Source organism: Nothobranchius furzeri, chromosome 5 (genome assembly GCF_043380555.1).
Source record: "Nothobranchius furzeri strain GRZ-AD chromosome 5, NfurGRZ-RIMD1, whole genome shotgun sequence".
Classification (NCBI taxonomy): Eukaryota; Metazoa; Chordata; class Actinopteri; order Cyprinodontiformes; family Nothobranchiidae; genus Nothobranchius; species Nothobranchius furzeri.
In genome coordinates this window covers 80,185,550-80,202,620 of record NC_091745.1, presented here as the reverse complement: position 1 = coordinate 80,202,620, position 17,071 = coordinate 80,185,550, and the positions used below count along the sequence as shown (strand labels likewise).

Sequence of the window (17,071 nt, the reverse complement as noted above, 5' to 3'; positions counted from 1 at the left end):
TAAACAACTTTCTAGTTTATAACAAACAACTCTCTAGTTTATAACAAACAACTCTCTAGTTTATAACAAACAACTCTTTAGTTTATAACAAACAACTCTCTAGTTTATAACAAACAACTCTGTAGTTTATAACAAACAACTCTTTAGTTTATAACAAACAACTCTTTAGTTTATAACATAAAACTCTCTAGTTTATAACAAACAACTCTTTAGTTTATAACATACAACTCTCTAGTTTATAACATACAACTCTCTAGTTTATAACAAACAACTCTCTAGTTTATAACAAACAACTCTGTAGTTTATAACAAACAACTCTGTAGTTTATAACAAACAACTCTTTAGTTTATAACAAACAACTCTTTAGTTTATAACATACAACTCTCTAGTTTATAACATACAACTCTCTAGTTTATAACATACAACTCTCTAGTTTATAACAAACAACTCTCTAGTTTATAACAAACAACTCTCTAGTTTATAACAAACAACTCTGTAGTTTATAACAAACAACTCTGTAGTTTATAACAAACAACTCTTTAGTTTATAACAAACAACTCTTTAGTTTATAACATACAACTCTCTAGTTTATAACAAACAACTCTTTAGTTTATAACATACAACTCTCTAGTTTATAACATACAACTCTCTAGTTTATAACAAACAACTCTCTAGTTTATAACATACAACTCTTTAGTTTATAACATACAACTCTCTAGTTTATAACAAACAACTCTCTAGTTTATAACAAACAACTCTCTAGTTTATAACAAACAGCTCTCTAGTTTATAACAAACAGCTCTCTAGTTTATAACATACAACTCTCTAGTTTATAACATACAACTCTTTAGTTTATAACAAACAACTCTCTAGTTTATAACATACAACTCTCTAGTTTATAACAAACAACTCTCTAGTTTATAACAAACAACTCTCTAGTTTATAACATACAACTCTTTAGTTTATAACATACAACTCTCTAGTTTACAACATACAACTCTCTAGTTTATAACATACAACTCTCTAGTTTATAACATACAACTCTCTAGTATATAACATACAACTCTCTAGTATATAACATACAACTCTCTAGTATATAACGTACAACTCTCTAGTTTATAACATTCAACTCTAGTTTATAACAAAGAACTCTCTAGTTTATAACAAACAACTCTCTAGTTTATAACATACAACTCTCTAGTTTATAACATACAACTCTCTAGTTTATAACATACAACTCTCTAGTTTATAACATACAACTCTCTAGTTTATAACATACAACTCTCTAGTTTATAACATACAACTCTAGTTTATAACAAACAACTCTCTAGTTTATAACATACAACTCTAGTTTATAACAAACAACTCTCTAGTATATAACAAACAACAAATTATTTTACACCGAGATTTCACATTTTCTCTCAGACACAAAGAACAGATGCTACAACATCCAGCTTCCATCACAACACCTCATATCCACCACACCACGTCTCATTATTCATATCTTGTCATGTATAAATTATTAGTTTAGGAAAAATAATTAAATTAATTTTATAAACTACATACTGACTCTGTCTGAATTAATACGAAGTGTGTTTATGGTCCCTGGCGAAGCAAAGAACCCTAGAATCTTCTGATTAAACATTCAAAGACCAATCAGGTTGATATTTCGTTTTTGTATGGAATAGTCATAATTAATATGTATTATTGCTACATATTCAACATTTCTATTACTTATGGAGATAATAAAGGAAACAACACAGCTCCTTTCCTTCATGTTAGGAGAATTTAAACAGGTTTTCTCCTGGTCGAGTTTTAAATATATTTATTCTGGTGGTCACCCACAAACCCTACGGGTCTCTAGAGAGGAACATAAGTGTTTTCTACACTGACCTGAGTTTCATCTGCACTACTTCTTGCCTTTTTCAAAGGCTTTTCATTATCTACCCATGCATTATTAATAAATAACTTCATTAGAGAAAGTGGTCAGTCTTTTTTTCAACCAAGCATAATAGAACAGAAAATCCCTTTACTGTCCCTCGGTGGGGATATTTGGTCATTTCAACCAAAATGTTACAGAAAAATCAAAAATACAACAACATCTAAAATAAATGAATACATGTAATGAATAATAACAAACATGGACATTCCTCTGCTTAATAGTTTTCTTACCTATCAGGAGGCATGCTGCAGGCCAGCTGTAGGGATCATTCAGGAACAAAGAAATCACCTGAATGGGATCCACGAGGATCCCATACCTGGAATATTAAAAACCTTAATAAAAACATGAGTGAATGCACGTTTAAGGAAACTTACCAAACAACGAGCGCTAGATGCTGTAGATGAAACTCAGTTTGGAGAAACAGGCATCAGTCCTGACACTAGCCGTTAGCATGTCAATGAGCCATTTCTAATTAATAGCTCATGTTTTAATTCTTTTAACCTTTCCAGGAAAACCTGAGCTTTGTTTTAAATAACAGGTAATAAATAAAAAGGTCCTCACCTCAGCAGGTTTTCCAGGAAGAGGCGAGCATTACTCAGCACCTGTAACACGAAGCAGCTCGGTTTTAAATCACCAACACTGTTCCAGTTGTCATTTCTTCCTTTATTATTTAATTAACTCATTATTTCTTGTCCTCCTTCGGCTTCTCTGTGGCTGCCTTTCCCCTCTCCCTAATAATTCATCTCTTTGCTGTTCATCCTCCATCTCTTTCACTTTCTCTCTCCTTCTGACTCCTGCCCGTTCTTAGTGGACAGTAATATCTCATTCCCAAACCAAAGGCCTGGGAACGGGACGACTCAGTCACTTAGACTGGTTAAACCTCCTGTGACAAACAAGGATTTGTGCTCAAAGCTGCATTTACAGAAAGCCTCTTCTTCAGGTAGCTTTCACGTTCGGTCTCTTCATCAGAACAAATCAGGCCAATCTGACACTCGCGTCACAAACACGCAGGATGCATCAGCTTCAGGACTTATCTAAAAAAAAACATCTACATCCTTTTCCCAAGTTTCTGATCAACCTGAAAACCTCAGTTCTGAATGTGAAAACGCACCACGACAGTTCCTGAAACAGGAGCGCCAGAGCTTCTTCCACACAGAGGCATTTTACACCGGAGACCACCTCAGATGTAGAAAAAACGAGTGAACAGGTTAATCTACTCCTCCGTTTTAGCCTGCGCTTATCCAGATTCCTGGCCTTGTTTTCTAACACTCGATCATTTTTGGTTTCTGCTTTTTATTCAGTCTGAGTTCACCTGCCTTCCTCCTGCTCGCTGGGACCAACACCCACCCAATCATGATGTAATAACTTAAAGAAGAAGAAGATGATCTTTTATACGGCGCCTCTCAAGATAAAAATCATGAGGCGCTTCACAAAAACAAAAAAATGTAAGGAAAGGGAGAGAGAAAAGGAATAGGAAAGAGGGAAATCAATGGATCCCGGGAGAGGCGGATTAAGGACGAAATAAGGAGAGGGAGGTGATGACGGTCATCCAAAAGCAGCTTGAACAGGTGAGTTTTCAGCTGCTTTTTAAAGGAGACGAAATACAAAAGCACAAATAAAACACATCCAGTCAGCATGCCTTCTTACCAGCATCACCACACACCAGTTGAGTATTCCTCTGTAGTTCCTGTAACCACTGGCTGAACTCAGAAGAGACTCCTGAGCCTTGTGGCAGCTACGGACATGAAGAAGACGATTATGAGTTACAAAAAGAAGATAATATAGTTTGTGGGCCATCATAACAATAATAATAATAATAATAATACAATAGCTCGTCGTGCACTGACGGAGCTCTATGCAGGTCTAGGGGTGTTTTCATGCACACAGGTCATGTGACTTGCACATCTGCGAAGGTTCTGTACAAGCTGGATAGAAGTGGAGACCAGGCCCCCACAATGCGGGACAGAAATTGACGCCAATGCGGAAGTGAAATAAATTGCAGTTCCACCCTCATCCACTAGGGGCTGGTGTCAGAAGCGAGCAAATCCTCATTGACTCCCATATTAAAAATACCAATTTCACAGCAGAAATAAACATGTTTACAGCCTGGTACCAGAACATGTTTTAGGTTTAAATGATCTAGTTTACACTCATGACAACTCTGAGGGGGGTGAATGTTTTTCTCACTCTTCTGTTTAAGTGTATTAAAAGCCTAAAATTCTGTATAATTAATGAGCATCAGACCCACGTGACCACAGAGCTAGCTCCGGGGAAAGGCCTCAGTAGAGCCTCGGTCTGGACTGGAAACTGCTCCGGGATTTTGAGTCTCTGTGTTTGTGTATTCTTGTTTGGATATTTTTGTGCAATTGTTGGACAAAATGACTTGCTGTGGCATTAATTGTGCTAATAGAGCGTCCAAGGAGTCTCCACTTCATTTTTTTCGGTAAGTAAAATTATATTTATGTATTTTAGGTCACTGCCGAGCTGAGCTTAGATGTTAACATGTACTGTTTAACCATGAAATTTAAATGTAATAGGGTAAAACCCAGTGCATTTAACATAATGCTGCACTTTAGAAAATGGGTTGAAATATAACATGTTGGTGGAGCTGGGTTCCCACTATCGGCTTGTGGAGCTCTCGGAGACCTCTGTGTTCCACCCGGTTCTACCCAGCGGTCAGCCCGGCGTATCTCTGACTCAGAAGCTCTGGTGTTGTGCACAGCTAACTCCGGTTGTAGCTAGGTTGCTACCTCCGTTAGCTTAGCTCCCACCTCCACGTTAGCTTTGGGTTAGCTTCAGGTTAGCTTGTAGCGAGTTCGACCGGGTGTCGTCAGTTGATCCCAGCCTTACAGCCCCACCCTCAGCTCCTCCTCTCTTCCCTTTTGTGGAATTGTCTGGGCTTGACGGAACCTGTGACACGGTCAAAATGGCGGTGGTGGCCACCTCCATTTAGCCTCAAAAACGTGTTATTGGTGTCTATGGAAACCCATTGTCCAATATATGTATATGTCGATGGTGGAGACTCGATGTGCGTACATTGCTGTTTGAACAGTAGCATTGCTGACTTTAGAAAGATTAAACCAAACAATCTGCTTTTGTTAAAAGATTAGTTCAGATCTTAATATTTCACGTGTTGTAGACAGATTTACTTACCGTATCCATGTATATTCTGCGTCCTTTTAGGGAATTTATAATGTTGTTTAACACTTTCTTTCACCCAAATCTGCTTCTTCTCTGCGACAGTGCCGTTTGTGTCACGGTTTGTTTACACCCGTCAACCTTCCAACATGTCTGCGCACATCCCAGGATGCTACGCATAATCACGTGTGATCACAAGCCCAATAGGGAGCCTAAGTCACTTCCGCATCACGGGTCCCCAGAAGAAGGAAAAAAATGAACGCAAGTCAACGGGGCTGAAAACGCTACTTTCTAATCTGCTTGTTTTGTGCCACGGATTTCACACGATATCCGTGAATTTTAAAGACGCATTTTGACACCAAGACCGCACTTATTTTCTAATGAGGGGAACGACATTTTAGGTGTTGTGTGAAAATAAGTCCAGGACTACAAATGCGCCTCATGAAAGTGACGTCATCGACCCAGACACGGAGAAAGCGGAGGGAAAAGAGCTGTAAGTTCAGCAAACTTCCCACTGGAGGAAGGAACCACCATAAATCTGGTCATGTGGTAAGCAGCAGCTACGCTAGGGGGGAGGAGCTTATGTGGTGACGTCATATATACGACATGCTGACTTCTGGTTTGTGGTCATGCTAATTACAAACTTTTACAAGCTGATAAATCTCAAAGTACGTGACAGGCGTGGTCGAAACACCCATCATTACTTTTCATTTAAATTGCAGTACAACACATGTGTGACCCAGGGCGTACGGCACAGCGGGTTAGAAAATGGCGTTTTTAGCCCCGTTGACTTGCATTCATTTTTTCGTTCTTCTGGGGACCCGTGATGCGGAAGACTTAGGCTCCCTAATTCCATGCTGTCGTTCTTTTTTTAAAACACAGAAACGGTTTCGTTACCTGTTTTATCGCTATGTTTCGCTGGCGGCTGCAGGCTTCCTTAGGCTGACGCTGATGGTGGCGCATCACTTCCTCCTCTGTTTATCTGCGGGCAGCAGAGGACCATGAACAGGGACGACGGAGTTTACACGTTGGACCGTGCATGGGACTGCATCGTCAGAGAGGGGAGAGCGGGCAGTAGAGGGCGACAACGTCCTCTACTGCCCGCGGATAAACGGAAAAGGAAGTGACGCCACCATCAGCGTCAGCCTAAGGAAGCCTGCAGCCACCGGCGAAACGTAGCGACAAAACAGGTAACGTAACCGTTTCTGTGTTTTAAAAAAAGAACGACAACATGGAGTTAGAACTAATACACAACAAGAACACACCTAAGCTCCCTATGCGAGTTGTTTGTTTTGCTGCTGGGTTTTGCAGGTAGAGTAACGGTACTTATGTTGTCGTAAAGAAGAGAGTCTGGCCTTTAATTTAAACAGCTGCTTCTGTGGACAGGATCGTGTTGCTGCTGTTTTTCAGTCCTTTAACTTGGTGCCATTTTTGAGGAAGTAAATGTGAAATCTATCATCAGAATGGGGATTTGGCATCCCCTAGTGGCGACATGTGGTTAGCACACCTAGCATCAGTATAAATGCGCCCCACCACCAGCGAGCCACTGGGTCAGAAACATTACAACACAGTTGGTGTCCTTTAGTAACCGTTTAAACCACCATAAACTTTACATCTCGTGGTTATTTACATAGGAAACGGGCTAGGCTGCTTAAAGCACCATCTACAGCAGGTATGATAAAACAAACTTTTCCAAATGTGAACTGTCCCTTTAAAGTTTCTGCTAACACGCGCTGTTGTTTATTTAAAAGTGTGACGGGTTAGTGAGCTTGTTACAGGTTGGAAACTCGTTTTTAGTAAAACTTTAGGTCATGAAAACGGACCCAGACCGTGTGTGCTGTAAAAACGCCTCTAAGGTGTGTCCCACCTCAGTCGGTCCCCCGCCTCAGCCCTCCGTTTCTTCCTCTCAGCCCAGGGTGGTGGTGCTGAAGGCCGCTCCAGCTTCTTCCCTCCACCTGGGACGCTCGGCTGGGCGGTCACCGGGCTCCCACACGCCGCCGCGGAGGCCCCGTTCACCGGCTGGACACTCGCTCTCCTCTCCGCTGCCAGAGTCGCTCTTCTCCTGCGAGCCAGAGGCCCGGATGTTGCGTTCCCGTCACCCAACATGACCCAAAACCCTCTCCACCGTCAGTCACCTCAGCGCATGTCCTGCTGGTGGCTCTTTCTACAGTAATGGCGGGAAGTGTTGTTGAGAAATAACCCACGCAGAGCAGAGCTCGGGTTTCCCAACAGTTGAGAGGGAGTGTGTTCATGACGCCACGTAAAAAAAACAACTGGTCCGGGACTTTTTAACTGTTGGACTGGAGGAAACTAACCAGGAAGCACGTGAACTGTTTCAGTCTGCGCGCGCACACACACACAAGGACCGCGGTGAAGTTGGACGTTGGATATTCCACCGACGTTGGTTCCCCCGGTGGCCCTGCGATGGACTGGCTCTCTGTCCAGGGTGTACCCTGCATAATGCCCGTTGGCCGCTGGGGATGGGAACCAGACCCACCCCCCTTGGATTGGACAGCTCACCAGTCCGGACCGGACCGGTAGCTGATATGAGATCAGCTGAAGTTAGGACTTTATTTTTGCCCCGCTGATGCACGAGCTCCCAGTAGTCCAGATGTTCACAGTAACTGAAGAAGAAAAAACTTCTTGTAAGTTTCTGTGAACTTTGTGTAAAAGGTTGTGAAAAGGCTTTTCTTTAGTGTGAATGCCCTTTCTGCCTGCCTTGTTTTTTGTGCTTATCCATATCGAGGTGAGAACCGAATGCATCGATCCATCTTTATCAGTCCCTACTGTCCATGAGGCTGTCTTTAGACTAATGAGCATGTCCCTGCTCACTGGGATAAGGGACCTTGCGGACTCTCAGGACTGGTTGGGGGACTGTTGCATACTTTTATGAAGAAACAAAAATAAAACGACTTCTGGTTTCTTCTGAGGTTGTTAAAAATATTAAAGAGATGAAATTTTTTTTGTCCTCCAAATAACTTTTTTATTTTTAGACTTTTTTGCTCTGAACTTGAGGTAATTTTCCACAGGCAAGTGGAGCAGAGTGTTTCCACCGAGGAGACGGGTCGGCGGTCCACAGCCTGCCATGTGAAATCCAGCAGAGGGAGTCCCAGACTAAATCCTGCTTTAACTCCGAGTCAGGCCTTCTGTTCTGGAGATCTTCTGTCTGTTAGAAAGTGGAAACCATTCAGATACCTACTGGTGAAACACGGACGAGTCACACATGTATGTGTGATGGGAAGTGTGAATGAAAATAATTAAAATGACATCTTAATAAGGAAGTGATTACAAGGGTTGTTTATAATATAATGTATGTTTTTTTTAACTTAATGCCGTTTCTTTTTCTCAGAGTCCAGTCTCCAAGACTCGGAAGTCTCCAAGTTGTTTTTGATAACAGCGAGTCAGTTCAAATGTCCTTTTATACGTTCAGTATTCACACTGGAGGCTCTCTAAAGTCTGCCTGAGCTGAAAAACAAACACATTTTGTTCAGCTGCTCTGCTTGACTTTACCTGAACACTTTCCCCTGTTTATTTAGAAACATTATTTAATCTGGGTGTTAAAAATAACACATTCATCAGCCAGTCGCACCCTGTCTCTGATGAGGCGTCAGTGCACGGATGATCATTTTAACATCATTTACTGCAAACAAAGTCCTCGTTCACACCCGTCTCTGACAAGGTGAGGATCAACTAAACGGTGCTTTTAAGAGAAATGACTGATTCAGGAAACTTTGAGTAACAAGAACGATGAGTTTCAGTCCGAGGAAGACGAAGAAAACACCTCAGATGGTCTGCTTGTTTTTCTGATGCCAGCAGAGGAAAAGAAGTTTGGTGACATGTTTAATTTCAATTCAAGTTTATTTATAAAGCGCCAAATCACGACGAGTCGTCTCAAGAACCTTCACATAACACCCCAATACAGGTCAGTTCATTAAGCCAATCAGTAACAAGTTTCCTATATAGGGAATCCAGCAGGTCGCATCGAGTCACTGACTAGTGTCAGAGTCTTTACAGCAATCCTCGTACTAAGCAAGCATGCAGCGACAGTGGAGAGGAAAACTCCCTTTTAACAGGAAGAAACCTCCAGAGGATCCTGGCTCAGTATAAGCAGCCATCCTCCACGACTCTCTCTCTCTCTCTCTCACACACACACACACACACACACACACACACACACACGCACACACACACTATAAAAAGCACAACTCCACCTCCACCACACAATCAGTGTGTGCTAAAATAAAGTTAAAGTCAGAACTAAACTGGAGCCCCCTGGTGGCCGGCTGCAGCATATACTGCCATAATGTCTTTATCACCCGTTGTGATTCCATTTTGTTTCCTGTCTGCTGATTGTTTTTATATTATTTTCATTGTACATAGTTTTGTGCCTTTTTAAAGACTAAAAGCTTCCTATAAAATATTCATAACAAACTCTTATTGTCCGACAGTCCTCATTTTATTTACGATTGTGACTCTTAATCTGCATCTGGAATGTCAGATTTTGTCTCCAATCAGTCAGAAGTTTATTTGGAAGGTCCCTAGACCAAAGTTGTGTCACATTTCTTGCACCTTTTCACTCAAAGAAACTGAATTGAGGGGTTCGAGACCCCCACCATGACTCTGGGATTTTGTTTTTCATTTTGCAACTCGCACGAGGAGATGAGAATAAAAACTCCCGCGTGAACGTCGTGCGCAGTTTGTCTCCGACAGTCTCTCAGCGAGTGAGAAACTGGCTCTAACTTATTCTTAAAAGGAAATACTGAACCTGCAAAGCCATGACACCTCTTTTTAAAGATTTCCAGCACTTGCTTAAGGACAGGCAGCAGGGGGAGAGTGACTCTAGCAGAAAAATTAACACATTTACGAGGATAGAAATGATAAAAATAGAGGCGAGGAAGCGTGAGAGAAAGAGCAAGACGGGCAGATTTTAGGAGAGAGGGATTCCACTTTTTCCCTCCCTCCATCTGGAGAAGAAGAGGGAGCAAAATATGTGTTTGCCCTCGCTGGTCGTGATGAAGCTGTGGAAGGATAGATGAGTGAATTTAACTCAGGCAGAGGAGGAACACACACATCTGACCTGTGTGTGTGTGTGTGTGTGTGTGTGTGTGTGTGCGTGTGTGTGTGTTTGGTTGCATTTAACCGGTGTGACATCAGAGACGGATGCTGATTATAGAAGAGACTAGTTGGAGAGATAAAGGTGTCACAAGGTTGACAGGAAAATGAAGAAAGAGTGAGTGTGATGTCTGTGGAGAACTTGTGATCCTGGATGTGTTTCTGCACGCTCTGCTGCCTGTTGTGCTCACGCTAGTGTAAGCACATAAATCTGAGATCAGGCATGCCAGCGTGCACTTTTCTGCCAATGTGTTCATTAATACATGACTGTGCTGTTTTTTTCTTTTTAAAGAAACCTACACCTGTGTACGTGTGTGTGTGTGTGTGTGTGTGTGTGTGTGTGTGTGTGTGTGTGTGTGTGTGTGGCTGCATCACAGAGAGACTGATCGAGACGTCACCTCACCGTTGAGATGCTTGGCACCACGTCAGCACTTCTGTAGTTCAGTCAAGGACTCCTGCACGCTCCGTCCATCCGTCTCCACGACTCAGAGGGAAGGAGATGAGGAGGAGAGCAAAAAGGGAGGGAAATGTAAGAAAAGGATGAAGGATTTTAAATGTTCCCTCTTTGATTTATGTTCAAATGGACCTGCTTGTATGGCTGCCAGAAGAACTGCTCCTTCATGTGACCTGATCGTGGTCCATCCTGATGTTTTTGTCACCTTGCTGAATAACAGGATTTACAGCTCATCTTTCGTTGTGGAAAAATACGCTCCTCTCATCCACCTGGCCTTTACTTCTGTTGGCTTTGAGTTCTAAGACCTTGCTGTAAAAGTCAAAACGTCCCCGTTTTTCGTCTTCTGCGTCTGAAACGACTCTTGTAGAACTAGAGAAACCCTGAGTAGATGAATGGCTAAAGGCAAATATTATTTTATTCAAAATATGAATTAGTAATAACATCATTATTATTTACAGGTCTGTCTGAATCCCTTAGAGATAGGGTGAGAAGTTCGGTCATCCAGGAGGGGCTCAGAGTAGACCCGCTGCTCCTCCACATCAAGGGGAGCCAGTTGAGGTGGCTCGGGCATCTGGTCAGGATGCCTCCTGGACGCCTCCCTGGTGAGGTTTTCTGGGCACGTCCAACCGGGAGGAGACCTAAAGGTAGACCCAGGACACGCTGGAGGGACTATGCCTCTCACCTGGCCAGGTAACGCCTTGGGATTCCCCCAGAAGAGCTGGCCCAAGTGGCTGGGGAGAGGAAAGTCTGGGCCTCCCTGGTTAGGATGCTGCCCCTGCGACCTGACCCGGATAAGCGGCTGAAAATGGACGGATGGATGGTCTAGCTATAAATATCTAAATAGAAATATTAAAGAGGACATATTAGGACTATGCATGGTTGGTAAAAACCATGTTTACATGGTTCTTTGGACAAAATCCCCCTAGCATAAAGCTGTTTCAGCCGTTTTAGGCTCACATGGAGATGCTTCCATCACTGAACCCTGCTTGTGGGGACGAGTGAAACAACCATGGCCTGACTGCAGTTAGTCCAGAACGCTGCAGCCAGATTGCTAACTTGTGTTGACAGGTGGGACCATGTCCCTCTGGTTTGGGCCTTGTTCTGGATTCAGGTTTATTAAAGGACAGTGTAAGGTCCTGGAACATGTTTTGTACGTTGGTTCTGCATGATCCCTTACATCTGTTGCTTGGCTCTTATCTAAACAGTGTAGTAAAGATTTGTTTTTACCCTTGAAGCCGACACGTTTCGGCTAACGCTTTAGCCGTCTTCAGAGCACCGCCGGTGTTCCTTCCCGGTTCCTCTCCAGGCAGCAGAGACCAACCTTTACTTTGCCGTTTAGATGAGGACCGAGCAACAGAATTTAACATCCTGGTCTTTGTTCATAAAGTAGATGGAGGGACGCCTTCGTACTTATCTGAGTTGATTCACCCGTGTGAAGTTAAAGTCCCGTCAGTTGTCACACACACCGATGTGTGTGCGAAATTTGTTCTCCGCATTTGACCCGTCTCCTGTGGGGAGCGGTGAGCTGCAGACACGGCTGCGCTCGGGAACCATTTGGTGGTTTAACCCCCAATCCAACCCTTAATGCTGAGTGTCAAGCAGGGAGGCATTGGGTCCCATTTTTCAAAGTCTTTGGTCTGACCCGACCAGGAATCGAACCCTGATCTCCCAGTCTCAGGGCGGACACTCTACCACTAGGTCACTGAGCTGGTCACTATGCTCTTGTTCTCTTCACTCCTCAGACCCGCATCTCCTCTTGGTCTCTCAACAGATATAAATCGTGCTGGGATCGAGCGTTTGGGGTGGCTCGGCCAAAAACCCCGAATGGCCTGCCGTTATCAGTGCGATTGGCCCCTACGCTTGCGATGTTTAAGAGGCAGCTTAACGCTCATTTTTATAAACCTGCGTTTACATGAACTTACTGTTTTAGGATTTCTAGCCAGTGGTTTTATAAATGTACCGAGAGATATCTTGCTGCCCGCTAGTTGATGTCTTGGCTCGATGTTTGGCTGCCCTGGATTTTATTTAAATTTGATGTTTGTTCTGTTTGAATGTGGTTTTGTGTTGTTCTGCCTTGGTGTATTGTCCAGGTTGTTAAAAGCATTTATAAATAAAGTTAGTTGACTGTTCTTCAGTGTCTCTAACGTTCACATTTAGCTTTGATGAGTAATCTGCCTCGAACACGCTGCAAAGACATCTGATAGATGACAGGCTTTCTGAGTGAGAGGACGACTCTGGTTCATTCTTCCACCTCCTCCACATCTCCTGTATTTGCCTCAGAGCCTCTCAGCTGATCGATCTGTGTCCTGCTCTCTCTCCAGCTTCAGCACTCTGGTGTTTATTGAAAATGGACGCAGTAGGAGCTCTTAAGGTGGCTGAACAAAGAGCAGCTCTGAGTCAAACATGTCTGCCGTCTGCTTTAGTAGAAGAAGTTATGAACTTTGAGCTCTGTGATGATAGTTAAAGGATGAAACTGGTGACTTTAAGGAAAGGACATCCTGAAAAGAGTCGCCAGTCAGAGCGAGCTCTGATGATAAACACCTGTGGCTGAACATGCATCATGTTGACAGAGTTGTCAGTTTGAGCCTGAATCACAGCCTTTCACGTGTCACCCTGGCTTTCTGCCTCCTGCCAGTCAGACTCGTAAATCATTGAGAAAAACGAGAAAAAACTGAACTCAAAGACAATTTCTAACATGTTGAAGGTTACAGCTGGAGCAGCTTAACTCTGTCTTGTGCAGAAAATACACGAAAGTCGAGAAGAACATGTTGGTTTGATGGTTAAAGGCAAGAAGGAAATACAGAAGAAGAGCTGAGAGTGTGCCTGTGTCCGTGTGTGTGTGTGCATGTGTGAGCGTGTGTGTGTGTGTGTGTGTGTGTGTGCGTGTGTGTGTGTGTGAAATCAAAGTGGAATGATTGTGGATGTGACTGAAAGAAGAAGCTTTTGTATCCGTTTCATTTGGGACCGCGGCGTTTCCGCCACTGTGAAATTGGTGAATTTGGTTTTCCATGCGGTAAGTGCAGTGCCTTGGTCTGCCTGGGTCGTGGCTCCCGTGTCAGGGAGTTTAAGATTTTTGGTGTCTGCCTGACCAATCCCGGTGGCTGCCTGGTGGGGTCTGGGTCCCTGGGCTCTGCTGGGTCCCTGGCGGGGATGGTCGCCCCTGGGTCCCGGGCTCGGCCGGCTAGGGGGTGGGAGGCTGTGGGCGGGCCTGTGGGCTTGCCGCCCATATTACCCGGGACTCTGCCGGCTGCTGGTTGTGGCCTCCCGGGGCGATCCTCTGTGCCTCTCGAGGGGGGTGGGGGGCTTTTCTGGTTGCAGTCTCCCTGGGGTTCCTGTGTTCTGGGGCAGCACCTGGATCTCTGGGACTTGGAGCTCCCCCCGTCTCCTGCGCATCTTTGGGGGACGGATCTGTGGTCCCTCACACTCTCTGTTGAACGCTCCTATAGATAAACCTTACATAAACAAACAAGCGCGTGTACACACACAGGTGCTCACGTGGTGCTCTCATAAGCATGGACTTGGGCACGTTCAACACAGGTCTTAAGGCTGTGGTTGCCACTAAATGCACTGTGATTTATTATCGTGTGATTGTTCAGTAAAACAATGTTGATTATATATTTCTTCATCAAGTTGACACAGTGATAGCTGGATCTTGTTGTATTGTTGTTGTGTCCCTTTTTTTTCTTTGTTTTTTTTTGTTGCTTTTTTTCTTCTCTCTTTCTGCAGGTCTAGAAGCAGACTCTTTTTCATTATTGTTTTCCTTTCTCTTTCACCTCTGACTCCGTGTCTGGTCGGAATTACAAAGCATTCAAAAACAACAACAATAAAGTTTTAAGTATCAGGCGTGACATTAAAAGCAGACGCTTTGATGCTCCACCTGAGAGTAAATCTGTAAGGCTTGTAACCAGCATTCAGACATCAATTCTGCTTGCTTCGGGGGGGGGGGGGGGGGGGGGGGGGGGGACTTTGGTTTTCCATCTTATTAACTTGGACTATTGAAGTTCTTAGAGGAAGCTGCACAAACTGGAAAGGATGCGGGGAAAAGTTTGGAATTCTTCAGGATCGTCTACGCTTCCTATTGAAGTGGTGCTCCATAACCATGACAACCGTAATGCTGTGTTGGAGGTTCACACGCCTGTTTACGTCTATTCATGTCACCAATTCAAAAGCCTATGTAACCGAAAAGCAGTCACGTAAAGAAGTACAAATACTTTGTTGGGTGGAAAATTGGACATCTTTACTTCATAGGAGTGATTAAGGGACTCTTGAGTTGTTCGGACATAAACGCGGCTCGAATGGCTGCGTGCACCCCCACACATCAAAACGTCGGGCTTGGTCGTGGGAGGTGTGCTTTTGCTTTTAGAAATGATTCGATTAGACAATAAAGTTTTAAGTATCAGGCGTGACATTAAAAGCAAACACTTTGATGCTCCACCTGAGAATAAACCTGTAAGGCTTGTCACCAGCATTCAGACATCAATTCTGCTTGCTTCACAGCCAGACAGGACATGGTAAAAAAAAAAAAAAAAAAAAAAAGAAATGATTCGATTAACCATTGAAATTATTAGCAAAAACGTAGATTTTTAAAATGTTTTAGTGTGCCAGTTCACACTCACATGTACTTCAGCCGTATGATCTGTTCTGTAGGAGCGCGCACCCCCACAAACGATACGTCTAAATTACCGTCTTGGCCGTGGGATGCGTGGTTTGTCATGATTTTTGGATATTCACCCCAATAACAGGAATGTTGAGGTGGTCACCCAAATGTCAGCCCAATATCAAGATTTTGGCGAGCTGGTCGGCCGTGGGAAGTGTGGTGTACCGTGACGTTGGGGTGATCATCCCAACGTCACCCATAATGATTATGGACCTCTTTGACACGTGGCTTTTTTAGCCAGGGGGCAGGTCCTTTTTAAAATGTCTTCAGGATTTTTTTTCTATGAGCCAACTTTCGACCTCTATTCTGTACACGTAGAAATAGCCTCATTACTCCTAATTTATGTCATTATTAAAAAAAACACATTTTGATTGTGGTTTGATAGGAACGTGTACCATTCTGCCACCCTGGTAGTTTTTACCACGGACATGTGGTTCTTTACTGGTTTTTAGTGGGTATTTCTGCAGCTGGAACAGGTGTCCTAACACAGCAAACACTCGTCAACATTTACATTTTTATATCACATTACTGTAATCAAATGTTTAAGAGGGAGATGTTGCTATTTTACTTACTTTACTTTTATATTTGAAGTCGTTTTGAAACCAAACACCAAGAAAAAAACTGAAACATATGCTTTAAGTTTTACAGAAGTAAATTTAAAACCTAGTATTTATACTTCTGGGTGATGGGTGTGATTACTTTTGACACCTCTGCCTAACAGACCAGTTATTCACACCCATAGCTATAAGTATAAAGAAGTGACCGACATTTTCTACCTTAAACTTTGTCCAATCAAAACTTCTACAAAAGGCAAAAACGCCTGACCCAACAAACGATGACGACATTCCAGAAACGTTATCTGGATGTCATCGGATGTGAATATGAGACCAGTTGTGGTTCAGTCTGGTGCTTGTTTACGTTCTGTAAACAAGTTTTGAACAACTTCATCGTGAAATGTTTTCCTCTCCCGCCGCCGCGCTGAACTCTGAGCTCTAACGGAGGAACAAACGGAAGCAGAGAAATTCCTGCATGTTTTTATCTCTTGCTCATTAACTTAAACACACTTGTGCAGATGTTGTGCAGATGTTGTGCAGATGTTGAGTGAGAAAGCACCGTGTGAAAAACATGAAGTCAGGTGGTCTTATTCATAAGAGCTAGGAGCTTTTCGGTTGAAATTTTCTGAGGTAATTTGTTGAAATTCAACGATTTCTCCACACTCAGCTCCTCTGTAATCACACACTTTCTCTGCAGACTCAATAGCTGTTGTCCGCCCTGTTGCTGGCTGGTAATGAATCACATTACCAGCCAGTTTGTCTGCAGATGCCGTCGAGAGGTGGATGTATGGTGACTCTCCTGTTATCCCTAAACGAGTTAGCGGCCATGAACTTAATAAACGTGCACGTGGGGCAGCTTCCTCTTCCAGTAAACCACCATGGTACGAGCCGTTTCTCTGAACCTTCTTTCCGTTGGAGCTTTTTGTGCCGTAGGATTAGATAAACTAAGAGCCCAGCTGAATGAACACCTTTGGTTTTATTTTCCTTTAGCTGCTCTACATCCCACCTGATGGCTCTGGGTTAGCCCAAGGATTGCTTCAACAAGAATGTTTCTGCTGGTGATGCATTTAGTTGATTAGTTAGAATTCTATCATTTTGGCAGAATATGTTCCTTACATATGTTTTACTAACAGCATCATATGGTCAAAACTGTGGTTTTTGTTTCATAATTTTGTGCCAAAATTCATGGAAGGTTTCACTTTAGAAAGTTCACA

At 43.2% G+C, this 17,071-nt stretch overlaps 1 protein-coding gene across 2 annotated transcripts in view; it reads right to left on the bottom strand.

The window, feature by feature from the left end:
* dgat1b (diacylglycerol O-acyltransferase 1b) overlaps positions 1-7,373 on the bottom strand; it is a 24,580-nt gene extending 17,207 nt beyond the window's left edge. For both annotated transcript variants that reach the window (XM_015974498.3, XM_015974499.3), the window contains exons 1-4: positions 6,948-7,373; positions 3,590-3,677; positions 2,504-2,544; positions 2,173-2,258 (exon numbers count right to left, since the gene is read on the bottom strand). In XM_015974498.3, coding sequence (XP_015829984.1) covers positions 2,173-2,258; positions 2,504-2,544; positions 3,590-3,677; positions 6,948-7,186 — 454 coding nt within the window. In that variant the 5' untranslated portion in view covers positions 7,187-7,373. The remainder of the gene's footprint in view (positions 1-2,172; positions 2,259-2,503; positions 2,545-3,589; positions 3,678-6,947) is intronic.
* Positions 7,374-17,071: the final 9,698 nt, after the last annotated feature.